Raw genomic sequence first — 20158 nt, forward strand, 5'->3', positions numbered from 1 at the left:
GCTTTCTTATCCACCACCGCTACGCCGCACTATTCTTGAGCATTACATGCGATTACCCACCATTTCAAACGTTATCTGATGGCCTATGGCGTTGCTAACAAAAGACCTCTGAATAAGGTTGAAGTAAGATCGATATGCTTGACCGTCTGATCCAATATAGAAAAGGTTCTAGCGTATGTTTCACGCTAATGGAATATACGCATTCTTAGCAAATGCATATACTTAAAGATTTTGGATACACTATACAGCTATACGTATTTCAGAAGGCGGATCGAGCAATCGAATTCCTTTTTTCTCCATATTTCTCTGTCTGTCTGCGAAAGTCTCGTAAGTACATAATATATGAAATATCTCAATATACCAAAACATTCGATATTCATTCCACTTCGGCCAGGTTTTATTTCAGGAGGCAGGCTTTTAGGAGTACTTTATTTTTACCGATGGCCTTGTACCGAGCACCAAAACAGATAATAGGTACGAACACAACTTTACGACAATGCCAGTGAGTTAGGGTATTAAAAAATGCTGAATATGGTTTAACCCTGAACCTCGGAACGTGCTTCAATGAAAGCAGTTATATTATTACCCATACATACAGCGTGTATGTCTGGGTTGAAATATGAAATGTGTCGCCATGGTGTACTGGCATTGTATGTAGGGGATGTGAGAGACTGCGTCGTGGCTGCAAGATCCCGCATCTTGTCCACGTTGGAGAGCTGCCAGCCACTAATCGTCGCGCGGTTATATATTCAATCTCTGGGGTCGACTATTCCATTCGTTTCATTAAAATAATTTAATAAATAACGCTAGATAATTGAAATATTTATGAAAGCCATAAATTAATGAATTAACTTTATTTGACTAAAGAAAAACTAAACCTTCTAGGTAAATACGTTACACGGTTTAATATCTAGACACTTATTTTTTGTGCGTTTGTTTTTCAGAACCAGATAAAAGTATTGGTAGGTAGGCAGAAACAACATCATTCATCTAAGGGTTGAACGAACTTCCAAAATTTCTTCCTTACGCTCCGAGCGTGACGTTTTTAACTGAGCTATGATTTACAATCTTACTTCTTGCTGAAAGTCTGGACCAATGCCGAAACTCACCACTCGTGTCAATACTTCGTATAAATAGTTACACAATTTCGTGGACATGTGATAATAATAAATCTTTCCCAGAATATTTGTGGCAAGAGCTACTTCATAGCTTTTTGTAATTCCATCACCAAATAATGAAACTAAATAATTAGATTCTCTCAGATCACCTTATTTAATTTAATGGCACTAATATTTCGCGTAAATAATAATTATTAAGCCTGGCTATAAATGACTCAATTTCACAGTCAATAGACGAAACAATTGACAGGCTGCGGCTATCGGACGAGTTGATGTCGTACAATAATTTTATTGATAATATCTAAGTAGGTAGTAGCGAGATGGGAGTAAGGGTTGAAGCGGGTGTCGGGCGGCGGGGCGCATGGCGCGTGCGTGCGGCGGCGCCGCGCCCGTCTCGCGGAGCACGGAGCGGTCGGAGAGCGAGCGGCCAGTCAGTCGTGCCGCGCGGCGCCGCGCTCCATCGCCGCCGAGCGCCGAGAGCGCTACATCACGCGCCCCGCGCGCTACTATGCGACTCGCGTGTCGCGCTCACTCGTGTTGTGGTGCTTTATGATGGTACGGCATGAGAGTGCCAGATATGCGGACGTTCCGTGACAGACGTGCTGCTCAACTCGCCACCGCCACAAGTGGGCGGAGAGACGGGACGCGTCCTAGGCTGCTCAGGTGAGCGGCCCTTCGCATCTCACGCCGTTGCACGCTGGCTAAAGACGCTGCGATCTCGGGGTCGATAAGGCACTTTGCTAGCTAAACTCGAATGAAAGGTACATCGTAAGTTTAACGTAGCTGCTTTGCTACGAAATGCGTAGCCAGTGCTACACACGACGAAACGTAGCCGTAGCGCCATATGGTAATTTACATAGTGGTTATTCTTAAACCCTGCCTTATTTGCGGTATATATTTTCATGAATCATCATATCTTACATGTGTTTATTTTAACTTAGATAAGTTACACGCCTTGGAAATCTGATTCTCTATGTGTTTGTAAATGTAAATTTTAGTAAGCAAAGCAGTAATATTAAACGGATTCTGTATCTTACAACATACATTATTGTTTTAGCACAGAGACAGAGTCGCAATCTGTCAAACACAACAATAAACTGGGGTAGACACAATAGCATCTCAATTCACCCGAAAGAATCAATTGTACACACATCGACACACGCGTAATTTGTCCAAACTTGGCAACGCAACTACTATCGTATACTTATCGATGTCATTGAATGTTCAATAAAATGTAAATAAACAACTTCATAGCGACGTCTTCAGATATGCGTGGCAGCTAATTCCTGACGGTTTCGTTTAAATAGCAAGGTTCAAAGCACATTCGTTTGAAAGCAAGATTTTATTCATTTTGTTCGGGTATTGCTCACGTTACTAAATGCCATGGAGGCTTGTAAGTCAATAAATTCCTGGGCCATATTTGTTGGAGGGCGATGAATCGTGACTTGTAAGTCGTCACGCAATATCGGGGGTACAGCATATCTTGGAGGCGGAAAGGCTTCGAGCGACCGCCATCAATCTCTAGCCTCCGAAAACGACAGCTCGTACACACGATGTAATGGTGATTGAATACATTAACTATGTTTCTTCTTCGCCGTTTTATTCAGTCAACGTAACAGAATCTACCAATTCAGGGCCAACTAAAGCTGGAAGGAAATACGCTCGTATTCAAATACTTATCTTAAATCTGTGTTAAGGAAACCCAGAGAAATGTTACTGCTGCTGATTCCATCCTTTTATCGTAATCATAAGTATTTTGTATTTCGTCACCAAATGTTTACAGATACTAGTTAAGAACATTGTTTATGATTTGCGAAAAGACTGACGTGTCTACCCGTGAACATGTTTCGAGCTAGGAAACTACTAAATCGATTTACGTAGTTTTCCATGGTCTCCAAGTTTCTTGAAAACTGTTACACACTACCACTGTATATCAGAAAATCAGGGAAACGATCGTCAGTACTAAATCTTTAAAAAATGTCACAGCAGGAATCTAATAGGCAATTAATTTACAAAAATGCAATAAAATTGCATATCTTGTTTCTGTATAGGTCGGCTGTTATGCTGTGTGTAAGGAGATATTGTGAATGTAGACGGCGAGACGGTCGCGACAAGCCGTCGCCATGGCTGATGCCAGTGCCAGGCTGCACTCACACATACAACATGTATACAAATACATCGCCTATAAATATAACTAGACACTGACTCTCTCACATATGTACCAATTGTTTATTTAGTTTAGTGTGCTCAACGGAGAGGCCGATTAGAAAATGCCATTTAGAAGACGCCTATAAAGGAGACCAATTTGAGCTGAGCTACCTACAAATAATTCGTTTTATAGAATAGAAATAATGTCTATACATTTCAAATCCAATTCCGTTTCAAATGTGTATTGGTTCTCAAAATGACATACTATGGCGGTGTTGCCAGCACTGATAGTAATCTTACCTATACCGGAACAATATTTCTCGTAAACCGATCTAGAAATTTCAAGCGCGCAGAAAATGTGTCCGTATCAGTAACGGCGGTAATTCCATAATATTTGTGGCAACGTGTCGCTACTGTGTAATTTAACTGCATTATGTTTTACGACACCGCATGTTACTCAGACATAAAAGGCCTTATTTGGTCGGTATCGTATTCGTAACCTACATGCACGGCGAATAACACCAATAAAACATGTTACTGCTCGAAGCAAGGTGACCGTATCACGGATCGCGTTACCCGTGAGATTTTACAACAACGTTCGTTCAGCATTTCTACACGATTTCGTGAGCTTTTCATTCCAGCCACGTGTCCAAAAACTTGTTAAATGATTAGAGTTAAGTCTCACTCTAATCTTATTTAAGGAACGTGATGTCCCAAGTGACAATGTAAGGATCATTCAAGTACAAACGATTTGAGTTGCATTGTAAATATCCTAAAATTTTCTTCTTAGATATTTCTTCAAAATATTTGAAACTAACGATAGAAATCGATTCTCAATGAATACCAGTTCGAATCACGAACTTGACATTGATGGATCAGTTGGCTGGCCAAACATTATTATTATAAGCCTGTTTATTCCCACTGCAGGGAGAACCTTCCTAATCTCTGTACACTTAGCGGATCAAAGGCGCGGTTTAATGTTTTTTTCTTATTACTTGGTGCGTTTATGAAAAAGGGTTGTCTTTACTATGTATCATCGTTCACAATTATTTGTACCGCTAATACAGATACGTTTAATCTACTTATACTAATACTTGATTTGTATCGCGTCGTGGTGGCCCGAAGGTTTAAGACCCCCGCTTCTCATACATGAGGGTACGGGTTTGAAACCTGCCAACGGCAAGTATCTGCCAATATGAGGTTTTCTGAGTTATAATATGTAATTTATAATATTGTTGGATACCACTGACAAACGGTGAAGAAAAACATCGTATGGAAACCTAGGATTAAAATTACTGATTATAAGTTTGAAATCGCCAACCCGCATTGAGCAAGCGTGGTGATTAATCTCCGTGTAAGGCCTTTCGTTAGCAGTGGTCACTTTTATACCTGGGGATGATGATGAAATTAATATTGTAAAACGAAAGAATTTAATTGTTTGATGAAGAATTTAATGATTTGAGTAACTACCAATTACATAGTTTGCTGGTCAGACTAGTGGTCCATTAATCACGTGATGTATTTTCAACGATTTTCTGACCCCCCTCCCCGTTGGTGATATGTGGTGAGATTTTAACCCCCCCCACCCCCAACCAACATCACGTGTATTTTTAATACAGAAAATAAGTATGAGTGGGTTAAGACTTTGTAGGTAACACAAGATCACGGTAATCTCAAAAACTACTAATTACATAGTTTGCATCGCGCTACAGACGACACGCTACGAACTACGGACCAGACGCGATAAGATGAAATTTTTGCCATGACATTTTTACAGTCAAAATACAAAACCCAAATTATACATTAAATATGTATCATTATCAAGGTTACAGATATTGTATCTGTTTTGCCGCTAATGTTTATTTAATGTAACGCGCGGAAACTGTTCGATATGATAATATATACGTGAGATATCACGTTGTTGATAACTATGTTGTATTAGGAAACAACGTATCAACACAAACTTCTAAGAGAAAGAGTCTTCTAAGTTGACTCTGAACCAGCAAATGAAACAGTAGCTAGTACAGTAGCAGCTAGTAAATAATAATATCTTCAGGTTTATGAGCGCATGCCACGACCACTTTGTTTCCTCGTGAGTTAGTTCGCAGGCCGACATAATGGCTACATACTGGGGTGTAAATTTCCTTCTGTATACGTTACTTTGCTAGTACAACTTCTGTTCAATGGAAAATTTTAGTATTGTTGGAGTGAACGGGACAACTATTTCAATAACGTACTGTGAAGCTGGCCAGCTTTTAATTAACTCTCGTGCTGAGCATAGTTATAATAGGCGCTCAGATAATAAAGAGACGACATACCGTACGGACATGCCCTTTCCGTAAATGTCGACCGAGGTAGAATGTTTTGCTTTCATCCGAGAGACCATATTTTCATTGTTACAAAAGTTATTATTACATCTATTGAAGTTTAGTTTGAATGTCTGAGTTTTACAGTGAGTCGTGTATGTTTATTACATTCATCATAACCTTTTGTAAACCCGTTTTAGATATTCAAAATAAAGTTTCTGTATTATAGTTTACATCAATTTTAAATGAGAAGGATAGAATAAATCTCATTCTTAACCAGCTTGAAATAATAAATCAATATTCTAAACTAACCCCAAATTTTCTAAATTATTAATGAAGACAAATTATAGAAACAGTTAAAACACACTCTCTCACAATTTAAAACATACTTTACCACTTAAACCTTAAAGTCCGTTTCAAAATGGCATTTCTGAATAGAAATGACACTGAAATGAGGGGTGATCACCATTGTTAGGGTGCTACGTAACTATGCTTTGAAGATGTAATAGCTAAGCTGTGAAACTATGTGACCGTTTCCACTGATACTAAGCTATGTAGCTGTGTGAAGAATATGCGCTGCTCGAGTATGCGATGTATCGATAGTAGGGAAGTCATCCATAGCACATATAGAAAAAACAAAGCTTAGCTTAATCCGTTCCCACCAGTGCACTAATGAATATGATTGGTGGAAGTCAAACGCATCCACAGTAACGTAGCATAGCACATCTGTAGTGGAAAAGCACGTAACGTACGTAAACCGGTACTCGGATGACATTTATCATTCTCATCTCGTGTCATATTGAGGTGCGGTTTACCGGCACTGACGACCTTTACAGCGTATATAGGTGCTCTAGGTAGGCTAATACAGCTGAAGATAATCCTTTGGAGATTACAGCGAAACCAGTTATGTATGCACACTTTGTAGTAGTGTGTGATGTAGGAATATGTAATGGGTATTTTGTAAGGACATTGACGTCATTACAGGCTGTGTCGATGACGGCATAGAGTTTAATAAGTCACCATGCCTACTCTTTCCGTGGGTTGTACGAGCTGATTGAGTCTACATGTTATGTCTAACATGTACATAGACAAAGACCAGGGAGCTGCACTATATGATGAACCTGAGGTTTTAAGCAGAAGGTTTTAACAGCTTTTGGCAGTAGTAACAAATTTTTAAAATCTTTGTAATAAGTATTATTGACTGTAAAACTATATCTAACTGTATGACAAGGGCGGACTCGAGTCGGTGGAAATCAAATTATTTTAATTAAAAAATAAACAGCTTTTGGCAAACAGATTATGGCAAAGCCTTTTAAGTAATGGAAAACCAAAGTCCAACAGTGACTGGCTGTAGATATTGAATGTAGTGATAACTCGAAAAAGTTTTCTACGTCACCTACTTACCCAAACTAACTTCAGAGTATTACTCGAAAACCGTACTAAAAATAATATTTTTCAGTAAAAACAGCGTACCTACATTTTAAACCAACACTGAAAACCTAACGTATGGTCGATATGGAAATATGGCAATTACTGAACAATAACGTGAATATATTTTGATACAGCTGCATTTTAATTCATGAACAATTGACCCATAGTAAAATAAATATATTTTGCTTCCGTATGATAACACGCATATTCATTCTGCAAGCTGTCCCAGTAATAAACTCAGTATTTTGCGAAGGTCCGTACGAGATAACATAGTTTTTCTTGTTTTATTTTTGTATTTTCTTAGACAACTTTAACTATAGCTTTTCTTGAGTAAACTACAATATCTAATGTTCTATATCAATCGGAAAAATGGTGTATAAGTCAATGCTGACTATGCATTTTCTCTAGTAGACGTTCTCTAAGATACCCTGTACTCTTGCTGTTGGTATGTTTATATAGGTTATATGTCATACTGTAGTATACTATGTATAAGAAACAAAGTTCTGAAAAACAAAATGGCAGTTTCTGGAACATATATGGTAGAAAACTCATTGATGCCTGAGGCTTTCGCCGGCATGGGCTTTGGTTATAACGAGTTATCAATATCCCTGAGGAATTACTTCGATTTTCGAGATAAAAGGCAACCCATTTCCTTCCTCATGACTCAAGCTGTATGTTTTTGACTTCTACTGGGATAGGTTATTGAACCTGTTCATATTCGAAACTATTATATTTTGAGCACATACATAAAATAAGCAGACAGATTAAGATACCAAGTAATTACAACGAGCTTAAAATAATTAATATTTAATTTTAAGATGTGAACTGAAAATAATCATAAAAATCTATGCTAATACTCATATGTTATCGATGTAGTAATTGTATGCATGTCTCCAAGATCGCCTGAATTAAATTTCTTGTGTCCCGAATACGAAGCAGTGCAAGTAACCTCTCCATCGAACGTTAGAATACATTGGAGCAGATTAGTATTCCGCCTTCGTCCCACAAGGACACAATGAATGAGCCTGTAACATCTTTAAATATTTTATTAGATTATTTTATGTCACATTTGAAATGGACGTTTACAGAGTTTACGATCCTACATATACTTGAAGTGTGCGCAAAGTATGGACTTCTTAGCGAGCGAAGTTGTCAGTGCTATTCGTTGGGGAAATATTTCAGAAACGTTGTCTTGAAAGTCTTCCAAAATGCAAATAGTTTCAGTCTCATGTATGTTAAAGTTATAAAACATGGATCCAAGTCTAGAAACTAACACTGCATTTACAATAGTGTTAATGGTCTAAAAATGATAAATGGAAATCATCTCTTGTGATGCACTTTTGCAGGTAGAGTTTTATTCAAATGGAATGTACGTATAACTTTCCAAGCGAGTGTTCGTCATTCGTATCCTCGTAATGCATCAGTCGGGCGGTACTCGTAACTAATGCAATTTAATGCGAATGTGTTGATGTGGCGATAACAAGCCCCACGAGTGCATAAGGCGGCCGTCTAGCGGATTGCTCGCTGCTGTAAAGCCGCGGCCGCGCCGCAGTCGTACCGCCGCCGACCCGAAGTCGGATCGAACCGATTTAATACCGCTTTGCAACTTGCCCGATGACTTAATGTGTGCGGAAATGTCGCGGATTACACGCCTGCCGCCCGCCGCGCGCCGACCGCTGCATACTAGCTCAAGTTCCGTCACGAAATAAACTACTTCTATTGTTTTGTTTGTAGCTGTTCCGTTATGCAGTACGCTCACATATTTAGCTTTAACTTACGATCACTAAAACCAACCAACCATCTCACTGGAACAGCCAACATTCAAATAGCATTTAACTTGGTTTGTTTGAATTTCCCACAAGTATTTCATGACATTTATGTTAATGGTAAAACTTACTTAATGCAGAAGCATAGGTTATGCATTTAAAAATAATTAATAGCTTTTTGGCAAAAATAATAAGCATAGTTCTTAAATTTTACAGATAAATGAATGATAAGCTTTTCTCGTAATCATAAACTGTCACTTGCAATAATAAATTTGCCGCGAAATATAAAAGATTTTTAATATTAGTTTCAAAAACATTATATCACCAAACTGGTCGAGGCAATGATTAACGAAATATTCTCATATGAGCCGGGAAAACTGTAAAGATGAACAAAAACTAATATCGAGAGAAGCGTGCAGTGCGTAGCAACTAGCTACGCGACAGGGGCGCGTCTACGGATGGCTACGCCGTAGCACTTAACTTTGTAGACAGAGCCTACGCAAAGATACACATGTAACAATATAAGTTTAAATTAAAATGTTCAATTTTATTACTTATCCTTATGAATGAATGCAGTCCGAACACTAGATAGATTTTTGCAATGTAAAAGGCCAGATAAAATTATACAGGCCTTTTTAATTATACGAATACATTCATTCGTATAATATACTAATAATACGCAAATATATATAAATATATATTTTATTTAGAGGTGAAATTATCGAGCTGAGCAAAGTGCTATCGACCTATTCTATTTTGAATTATTACTCAAACGAAGTCCAAATTATTGGTCCTGTTGGATGACATAGGATTGCAAAGGGTGATATCTTTTCTAATATCTAATATTGGATTTTTCCCCAGATAGGGTGTGCTGTAACGCGAAGTGGGCAGCAGGGTGTGGTGATGGAGGTGGTAATACTGAGAGCGAGAGCCCAACTGAATCGTCTAGTGTCGTCGGGTGAGAGGCGCGCGGGGGGCGGCGAGCGCTCGCCCCGTGCGGAGGGCGGTGGCGCGGCGGCGCGGGGGGCGCGGGGCGCGAGCGCAACGCCAGCATGGCGCCGGCCGCGCCCGCGCCGGCGTCCACCGCGCCCTGGCTCAACGCCACGCTCGTCTACAACGCCACCCGGCTCAACGCCACTTTTGACACCGACTACGAATTGCTCAGTTCCAATTCCACCGACGAACACCATCATTGGTTTTGCGCGAAATGGACCAACGCACAGCAAGATCTCTTTCAGGTACATACTTTCGCTTTTGTTACCACGAGCTGTTTACTTTTCATGTTCTCAAAATTAAAGGTTCTGACATTATTCCTAGGCTGCCAACTTGTGCTTCGCGATCGCATTCCTAGCACCAAAGAGCTTTAAGCAGAGTATCCTAGTACTGCGCGCGCTGGCGGCGGCGGGCGCCGTGCTCATGGGGCTGTGGGCGGGCGCCGAGGTGTGCGCGCCAGACGTGCTCGCCTGGAGCCTCGCGCTCGTGCTCGTCAACTCTATACATACTGTATTTCTTATTATAAGGTAAACCACAAAGAAAGTTTTTGAACTGTAACCATGCATAAAAAAGTCATAGAATAAAAGAAACCTAATAATACTAGAGACCATAAAGTCTTCACAAAACACAATCATTTTCCACAAACTGAAAGTCACGTTTACAAGTCTCCACCAAAAAGTACTGGACGAACTCGGTAAAGGCTGATTTGTGGACTTTGGCCACTTAAATTAAAGCACGTTAACATTACTAAATCTTGATGGACAAACTTTTAGTTCGGGTCGTGCACGCAAACTGACGATAGTGGTAACTTTATAAATCAAGTTTACTCCGCCGTTATTTCTATCTGTAAATGTTTCAGGATATTTTTGACTTTTCACGTGTAGTATGAGTTTCAAATTCTTTTCGCTTTGGTAATGGCTTTTATTTACTTACTTATTTAAGTTGTCTGTCGCAGGTTTCTTCCTCCAGCACTATCTCTCGAGCTAACAGATTTATACTTGAAGCTGTTCAAGCCTCTAAAAGTGAACAAGAAGCACTTCACGGAACTGACACGAGAAGCTAGGATAGTGCGGCTCGAGCCCGGCGAGGCGTACGCGGTTGAAGAAGTGACGCCGGCAGACGAGAGATTGTCTATACTTCTAAAGGGAAAGTAAGCACTGTTCTCAATAGCACTCCAACATCAAAATAATCAAGAACAGCCTCCACCTTATTAATTAAACTTCTCTACCGATGAGCGAGCGACATCTGTTACTGAATAAATTGAATACCAAATAAGTGTCCCCAAAAATCTTATGAAGATAAAATATCGAGGGTACAGAGCTACAAAATAAACAATTCAAAGACGAGTGACGACCCTCGCGATGTAAAATAAGATACCTATACACATGTTCCTTTTGTTTCACTCGTAGAATTATTTTTCTTTGTTTTACCACTGTATGAACTTGTATTGTATGCCATGAACTCTGAAAGAAGAGACAACAAAAACATCATTCTATATTCTGTGACTAATTGACTGGTTCGGCGATGTCGTGCAGAATCTTTTATTTATAAGATATTTTTTATGAAAGTAAATATTGGATAAAAACAAGACTGGATGTGTTGACAATGTTGTACATACATATTAACGTAAACGAAACTGACCTAATCAGTGGTTCGTAAACACACTCTATATGTATAATAGAATGTGTTTGTTAAAACATTTTGTTTGGGTTGGGCTACGCGGGGTAATGCACGGTAGCCCATAAGCTAATGGTTTCAATTCCCCCGTAAGCCATTTTATAGCCGCTATAACGAAATTAAGTACCTAGTCTAGCTCATCTTGTAAATGAGTCTTATTAGTGCATGGTATATTTTATCAGTAAATTAACTACACTTTCAAATAGTACTAATTAAATTATCACTACATACTGTTGCAAGCACAGCAATTACCCAGGCATATGCAAATTTATGGCTAAAGTTCGGTGCTATGTAATTATAATAATTATCAATTTTAATTATATACCAAACGCTGCATGATTGTACGGTTAAATGGCGTAGTAGGTCACTTCAGATCGGCGTATTTATCGCTACGATTATACCTCGCTTCCATTGATAACTCCGGTGGGAAACTCTTGGGGAACTAATAGGCTCTATTATCCAGCAATCTAAGTTATTAGGGCCACAATATGGAATCTAATCTACAACATATCAACGATTTATGAACTGTAATTAATATGAGTGAAAGATTTCGTTAGTAGATAGCTAAAGTCGTTTATATTTGAACAGAATGCGAGTTAGCTGTGACGAGACACATCTGCACTACATACAGCCCTACCAGTTCGTCGATTCTCCAGAATGGGAAGCCAATCGCGAACAATCAGACGACGTCTTCCAGGTAATAAAATGAATAGCTTTATCTTTAACTCTAAATAGTATAAAAATTGTTTCGACCACGAAACTTTCAACACACGTATACCTTCATGACCAAGTATTTCTATTTAGAAGTCATCCTATGTTTTAGTCGATTTCTCCATAAAAATTCACAGATGCTCAGAAACTTCATTCATGAAACATGAGACTGGATTCGTTAATCTTTGCTCGTATCACTCGAGTTCGGACGAGACACTACACTCATTGTAATTCCACGCACACTTACGTTAAATAATTCAGGAGCGCTTCGGAATAACGCATTATCTTAATGACTGAGGATTTATTAAACTGCGTATATAGACATGAGAGAACTAACACAAATTGTCGTTTTTCCAATATATTTTTGTATTTTACGATTGCTACACAATGATCATAAAGATTGGAATCTCGCTCAAGCTCGAACTTATTTTATTTTTAACACAAATTGCTTGGCGATTGTGTGGAAATATTTTTAGTTTTGTGCGAGGTATTGAGATTAATTATGATACGAACAAGTGAGTTAGAAAGTAAGGGCGTCGGCGTCCTACTTGATCTCGCTTGACGGAGCACCGTGATACGATCAGATGCTCGATAATCAAAGACTCATCTACTTATTCCTTTATGCGTTAGAGGTGGGTCCAAAGATAATTACGTCTTTAGTAAATCATCATCAAGATAATTTCAAGATTAGATTAGTTATATCTGAATAGGGGATATTTTTTTTAATTACTCTCGCTATGTCAAGTAAATGTCTAATTCAGAAATTATAATTTTACCCACAATACACATCGTAGGTCACTACGATTAAAGCAAGCATTGTAGCCATTTCATAAACAATAATTTAATTACACACAATAGTCTAGTTGTTCGTGCAGATTTGACTTGTGTGGATTCCATTTCTTGGCTATTATAGTTGTTAGTTTGTTTAGGGTGAACTTTGACTACAAAGGTACCCGTGGCAGTGACGACTGTGTTTGACATATCCCTTTTGTAAATCAAGCTCTCGATGTAACGACACAAAAATGAAATGAAAATGTATTTTTCATATTTCCGTAAAGCGCTAACAGTCGAGTTTTCTGAAACTCGTGAACTATGAAAATAATGGACGTATTTTTATTCAAAGAATATTTGAATTTTATTTCATTCCGTACAGATGTTATGATAACATATATTTGTATCCTCGTTCCCGAGAGCTGCATACAAGTAATCGAAACTACAACGGATCAACCGGAAAAGTGAGTGGGTTTATTGGAAAACTCGAGGCAACTCTATTCAAAGCTATACGAATACTTGTTGGGCAAAAGATCTTATCTCCGGATACAGTGCACGTGCTCGCGCCAAACTGAACTATATACGTGATGTAACCCTATTTTCTTTGAAACGTATCTGCTTCTGTTGAGATTATCTGTTTCTCACTTTGAAAATGGAGTTTCTTCTATAATTGCAAGCCTAAAAGACTATAGCATCACTTTCTATTATGCTTTTCACATACATAAATACATACACAATTTCAAATGTGAACTTGTTTCTTAAATATGTTTTACCTACTATCGTTAACTGTGTACGAACCGACGCTATCTGCCCTAAAGAACTCACAAGGGGTGATAGAACATTCTAGGTTAGATCCCAGACCGTGATGGATATTTATATGACAGCCGGGACCGACAGTTTTACGTGCTCTCCGAGCCGCGGAGGAGTCTCAACATGTTAAAGTCTACCGACTGACAAGTATACATTGCTTTAAAGCTTAAGAGCATTGGTCGGTGGGAATGTAACTTATATACCTACGAGTTTCTTCTACAATTTTACGATAATATATGTTCTTTTGAAGTTGGTTGGATGATAACAAAATACACTACCTGTTATGGCGGCAATTCTGTTGCAATTGTCTGGGAAAGATGAGCAGGATTTTAGTTAAGAAGCGTCTTACTGTCTGTTAGTTTCTGTAACTTTGATTGAATAATTGTTCCAAGGTAAGTTTCATAGAACTTTTTTAATGTATGGAGGTGAAGTGACAGACACAATGTTTCTCAGGTGAGCGTGATTGCGGAGGAGGTGTCCACGTGCGTGTGCTGGCCGCGCATGCGCCTGGAGCGTGTGTTGCGTCACCGCCCGGCACTCAAGGTCGTGCTCGACTGCCTTATAGGTCAGTCCTCCTTCAGAATTATCGTTGCAACTTAAAAAAAAATCGCTTTCCTTAAAACGTGTGCTTGATTGTAAGGGCCTTCACGACGAAAGTGGAGCATTTGAGATAAGAGTACATTACGACTCTTACGTACTGAACCGAATTTTTGTATGAAAATTCGTGTGAGCAGCGATTTTTGTTTTTCGTAAAAAGTTTGAGAGTTTACAATGAGACGTCGGAAATAGTTTAGATCCGTCTGCATCTCATTGTGGGCTATTTGTTTAGTGTGTTAGTTCAATTCTGTCTGTTAATATCCTTTGTATTTCTAATATCGCTTAAATAAAAAATTGTTGTCGGTGCCAGGACCCATTGTTTATCTAAACTGAATTAAGGAGTGAATGCGCGCAATTCACTTCACAAATATTTCCAATTTGGGCTCCCTCGACAAACTTCCCCCCAATATGAAGCATGCAGTGACTCGACAAAATAAATTATTCATCCAATCCAACTTTCTATTAACTGTATCGATATGGTTTTTTGTTTTTACCAAACAGAGTATCCATTCAATTGGTTACTTTGTCAGAACGTAAATATTATTATTCAAGACAATTTTTCAATCTGACAAGAATTTGCATAAGACGCTTTGACACAGTTGACTACTTATTTATCGTGGTGAGTTTTTACTTACTTACGTTAAGTTACGTTGTGATCTTTGCTTAACAAAACTGATAACTTAAGCAAAAAAAAATGCATTTAAACATATCTAAAATGGTTTAGTAACATTTCGTTGATATGTTTCCAGGCAAGGATATAACGCACAAGCTGTACTCAGTGAGCGAGGGTTTGGGCGCCGGCGTAGGAGCCGACAATGACGGGCCGCCCTCCCACCTGACGCGCTCCGCCAGCGTGGATGCTGTGCACGAGGGCACGCGGGGACGCCTGCGCAGTAATGCGTGGCGCGCGCGCACCACTGTCACAAAAGGTAAATGCTGCTTGAAAATAATAAATAACTCTAAAATTTGTTAAATTATTTATATCTAACTAATTTCTCTATCATGTGTCTGTCTCTGTTTCTGTCGCTGATTCGCAGAAAACTACTCTGTACTAAGTCATTTTTTTTTCCTCGGGTATTTAGTTCTGAGTATAGTTACTGATAACTCGTGTCATTTCCGCAGGGACATCTTACTGGCAGCCAATGGTGGCCCGTCAGTTCCTGCGACAATCGCCATTTGGGCGAGTGGCCCAACCACCGCGGTTGCTCGCGCAGGCATCGTCAGCGAGCCTACAGCCAGCAGCGCCACCTCGGCGACGGAGTCCACCGCGACGGACGACGTCGTTCCGCCGCGGCAGGGAGGTCAAGTTTGCGGAGATGACGATAGCTACGGAGCCGGCTGTGTGACGCGGGCCGCGGCTCCAGCCCGAGCTGGTGCCGCTCGTCTCTCCACAAACCTTCTCCCCCACTCACATGTCGCCATCTCTCAAGACACCCTGACCGTTAACCGAGCGAACGGACTCGCCTCGTACCACAGACTTCTAGCGAGCCTTCGTTGTCTACAAATACTTGGTGCCCTTATAACACAGTGCTGTATTTTATATTGGAAAATAAACGTTTAAGTACAAGTGAAATACGGAAACATGTTTACGTTAGTGGTTTGAGTTCGTTCACAAAAATTACCCGTTAAACAACTCGGCGTGTACTGTGACGTTTTCTCGTTTGCTCGAACAAAGACTTATGCGGTGGAACTATGTAAAGTCCTACAGTGGCACTGATGCAGCAAGTGGACGCTTAGTGTATATTGAATATTATAATTTTAATGAGTGCCGGTGTAATATTGTAATTATTGTGTGAGAAAGTAGTCTAGTGCCGACGTACCTATTGACTGTATGCATTGCAGTGTACAGGATTACTTAACGCTCAAGTACTAACCAAAATGAACACTATGCTAAAGTGACAAGTTTTATAATTGCAAATAATGCGAACAGAGCGATGAATAGTTCCATATACTGATAGAATAAAGGAATTGTAATTATACCTAATTTTTTAGAGATCAATAATTCAAATGTGGAATTCTAAAAGTATTTTAATGTTAAAGTAATTAATTGTTTATTAGTGGTAAGATGTGTTAAATTCGTGATAAAATATTAAAGTTACTGCGCGAGTTTATATTATGTAATATTCATCAAAGGTTTACTGCATACATATTTTCGAAATCCGTGTTCTACATTTAACATAAGTGCGTATGAACCTTAAAACTATTTTTCTTTCTTCTGTCGCAAAAGGAATTGTTAGCTGATGTATGCCTGCCTTCGTTTTCAAATATAAACAAAAAGTCCTGGTGTTACAAAGGTGGCAATGCCTCAATATTTCTTAGAATCTTACATATACCCCGAAGGTATCTGTATTTCTACAATATATTCTAAAATAAAAACAAAGACTTAATTCGATGATTTACACTGCAACTTTTAAATCCTAGTTTACAATTTCAAAAACGCTTCTGTTCCGATTAAAATTTCATTTCACCAAAAAGGGTCAATTTATAAATCACTCGTGATAGTTACAAAACTTGTGAAAATTACAACGAAAGCAATGGTTTGTGTTAGTCTGTTAGTGTAGTCGATGTCCGTGCTTATTGTATCCAAAACAGAAAATAAGGGAATACTTCCAAACCTCCCCGTAATTATCTATCTCAGTCCAATTTAGAAAGCTGATTTATCAGTCATAATACCTTCTCGGTACATATGTATAAACGAATCTTTTATTACCAATCCATTGACCACAATGAAATAAAACAGCATTGCTTATCACTATCTATCTATCTACTTATTGTCTACATCGATCAAACTCCGGTAGCCAAGGTTGAAGTCATGGCAAGTCTTTGAAATTCGTGTGGTCAATATGAACCTACCCTTTTACTTAAATTAATCTTTGTCCTTAAACTAATCCCAGATTTTCATTGCAATATTTAATTTGACATGAAAATTGATATTATAAACGACTCGTTTAAGTACACCAAAAAACGGAATTTATAGATAGATATAACTTTAAGAACTGTTCTAATGTTCAAATTGCACATTTGGAATATCTCACTCAAAGAAAAAATATTCAAATTCATCTAAATGCTAAGAGCTGAGCTTTTAGTAAATGTATTTACTCATATTGTGTAAGCGTCAAGAGACTCGCAATCTCTACTTAAATAAGTGTCATGACACATCTGAATATAGAGAGATTCAAATATCACAAATCGAAGGAATAATTGGCAGTAAAAGTACGCCACTGATGAAAAGGAATTCTGACTTCATATTTGTGATGTTTGGATCACAATCATAGTACATAATTACTCACTTCGATGTTTAGTTGATGTTGTTGCTTCACTATACGTGTACGGTGTCAGACTAGATGGGCATGTAGTTCGGTACCTACTTACTGTTCTAAAATTCGTCGGAATTGTACTGTCGACGATTAATACGTAATATAAGAGACCGTACAACGAGGATCAAGTCATCACTCTTCACTATTAGATAGGTAATCTTAATACAATGAGTGATACGTGCTACGTACTCTAATTATGATAGTCTACGGCAACCAGAGAGAACTTCTAAATGATAAGATATAACAAAATAGATATACAACCTTAAATTTTCTGATATAAATATTGCAGAGTATTTTTTACGTTTTGTAACGTATTTAAAATTGACAAATAGGCAACAGTGTCGCATTAAGAAATTGATAGACAAGTTACTATTTTCAATGTATCTATTTTTAATACTAACCGGAGTATTTTAAATTGCATCCCCATAAAGTATTATTTTCTATAATTAATTCTGTTTATAAACCCTTCGAAAGTTCTGTAATCTTCCATATTTACTGAGATGAGTGAATGATTTGTTATCCCAAAGCGTTATTGGGAATGCTTCCCTTTGAGTCTTCCAATTTCAGTGTATTCTATTGTTGGTCTGAATTTCTAGATGCAGGAACCCCTTGTCTAGGAAAGTATCGATGTTTCCAAACAGCAGTCTTGTGATGAATGAATGATCTCGGCGTTACATCCTGATTGTACGGTGTCTGTCACGAATACATATCGTTCTTCGTCTTGTCTCGTCTTGTTAGTTCTTTCTCTAATGGTGTAGTAATGTTCTCGGTGGGCTAATTTTTTAATGCAGTAGTTTATACGAACAGACTATACATTAAATAGGTATTCACCACATTTTCACTGTCATCATAGCAGTAAAACGCTTTGTTAACGATTTAACTAGTGGCAGGAGGCGGTCAGGGAAAATTGCGATGTTGTTACTTGGTATCAAATGAGGAAAACTATTCACTCGCTTACAGGCGTCACTTACCTACGTAACTTTGGTAACAATGTCGCATCTTTCCCTTCGTCTTGATGCAAATTACAAAAATGTTGGCCTTGCTCTTATGGTGTAATAAAATAACATTATAAAAGGCTAGTGAAATTTTGATAACTAAATACCAACTAGACTTGAAATTATAAATTGATAAGGTAAATCATTACGACGTTAATTATGTATTCACTAACATAAATAAACTCACAGCGTGTTTCATGTTCAAATGCTTTTTGAAATTGTGTGTCATTAGTTGACTGATAACGTTTGTGTACCTCATGCTTAAGACGACTTCGGAACAAGAGACTCGATGTTATCACAGGAATTGGAGCGGCGACAGCCATGTTTGATTTCCTAATTATTAAAATGGCATTGTTAAAAATCTTCTCATGCATTCTGTCCTACTTCCTACAGTACCTACTACTACTAAAGTCAGGAATTTAAATAAATCAAATCTCAATTTATTTCTAAGTTTAGTACGGTGTATTTAGCGGCTTACAATATAACGCGCCCAGTAAAACATAAATTAATGATAATGTAATCGCTTGACTGTATTCATTTGTTAGCGTCACTTAGCATTTGATAAAGTAATTTACTGTCAAAGCTATGTATATTTAATTGTACAAAATCGGGAGCAAATGCAACATTATTTAACGCTTTATACTTTATACTATTGTTTTTAACTGACGTAGTCTGTGGCTACTAAAGGATTGTAATAATCTGTCTACTACATAATGTACAAAGGAAAGATGTCAATATTTATATGTTTTATGCGCTCTGTATCATAAGTGAATGAAGTAATGTATGTCTAAATGTGATCAAGCACTCGTGTACAAAGTTACAATGCAATACCTAGCTCTTCCAGTGGTTCTCCGTGTCTACACAAACTAAGACACGCGAGTCCCAATTTCTTCCAGTATCACAACTAAAGTTTTATACACACATTCATTTTAAATAACTACATCTAAATAATATAATGTTGTATATTCTTCAGTATAATTAGATATGTACATGTAGGCAGTTACGATGTGATAATTACCGACATATTCATAAACTTGTGAATGGCGCGAGTCGAAGTATGCACAGTCATTGTTTTAGAAAATGTTTTAATTCAATTACGTGCAGTGATTAAAAGCAATAGTTGATAGTGATAATGACAACTTAAATGCTATTTTATCTGTGTGTTGTTACATAGTATGTATATTGTATAATGTATTGTATTGTATTGTATCTGCTGCGGACTAAAACAATGATCGGTAGCGACACTTTGCAGAGCGCCTCTGTGATACACGTTAGCTATTTAGACTAGGAGTCGTCGGTTCGTATTCATGTACTCGCAATCTGATGTTATTCTCATATGGGTTGCCTCCTGCGTCTCGTCATACATGACATTACAGTTATTGATTATATTATTGTATTTATTCACTTTATTAACATGTTTATTATGTCTTTAATAAAACAATTGCTTATTACATCGTTTTATTTTAGTGACGAATGTTACCATCGTAGTTGCATACTTGCATTGTTGGGACTGATTAT

At 38.1% G+C, this 20158-nt stretch overlaps 1 protein-coding gene across 1 annotated transcript; it reads left to right on the forward strand.

Annotated features, from left to right (window-relative positions):
• The first annotated feature begins 1509 nt into the window (after window positions 1-1509).
• On the forward strand, window positions 1510-20091 carry LOC118281620 (blood vessel epicardial substance). The gene is given in 9 exon segments (XM_035602245.2): window positions 1510-1781; window positions 9635-9787; window positions 9790-10007; window positions 10087-10289; window positions 10718-10912; window positions 12028-12136; window positions 14185-14296; window positions 15078-15257; window positions 15451-20091. Coding segments are annotated over 8 exon segments (1356 nt in total). The 5' UTR covers window positions 1510-1781; window positions 9635-9672; the 3' UTR covers window positions 15675-20091.
• The last annotated feature ends 67 nt before the right edge of the window (window positions 20092-20158 follow it).

The sequence above is a fragment of the Spodoptera frugiperda genome, chromosome 20, assembly GCF_023101765.2.
Source record: "Spodoptera frugiperda isolate SF20-4 chromosome 20, AGI-APGP_CSIRO_Sfru_2.0, whole genome shotgun sequence".
In the NCBI taxonomy this organism is placed as follows: Eukaryota; Metazoa; Arthropoda; class Insecta; order Lepidoptera; family Noctuidae; genus Spodoptera; species Spodoptera frugiperda.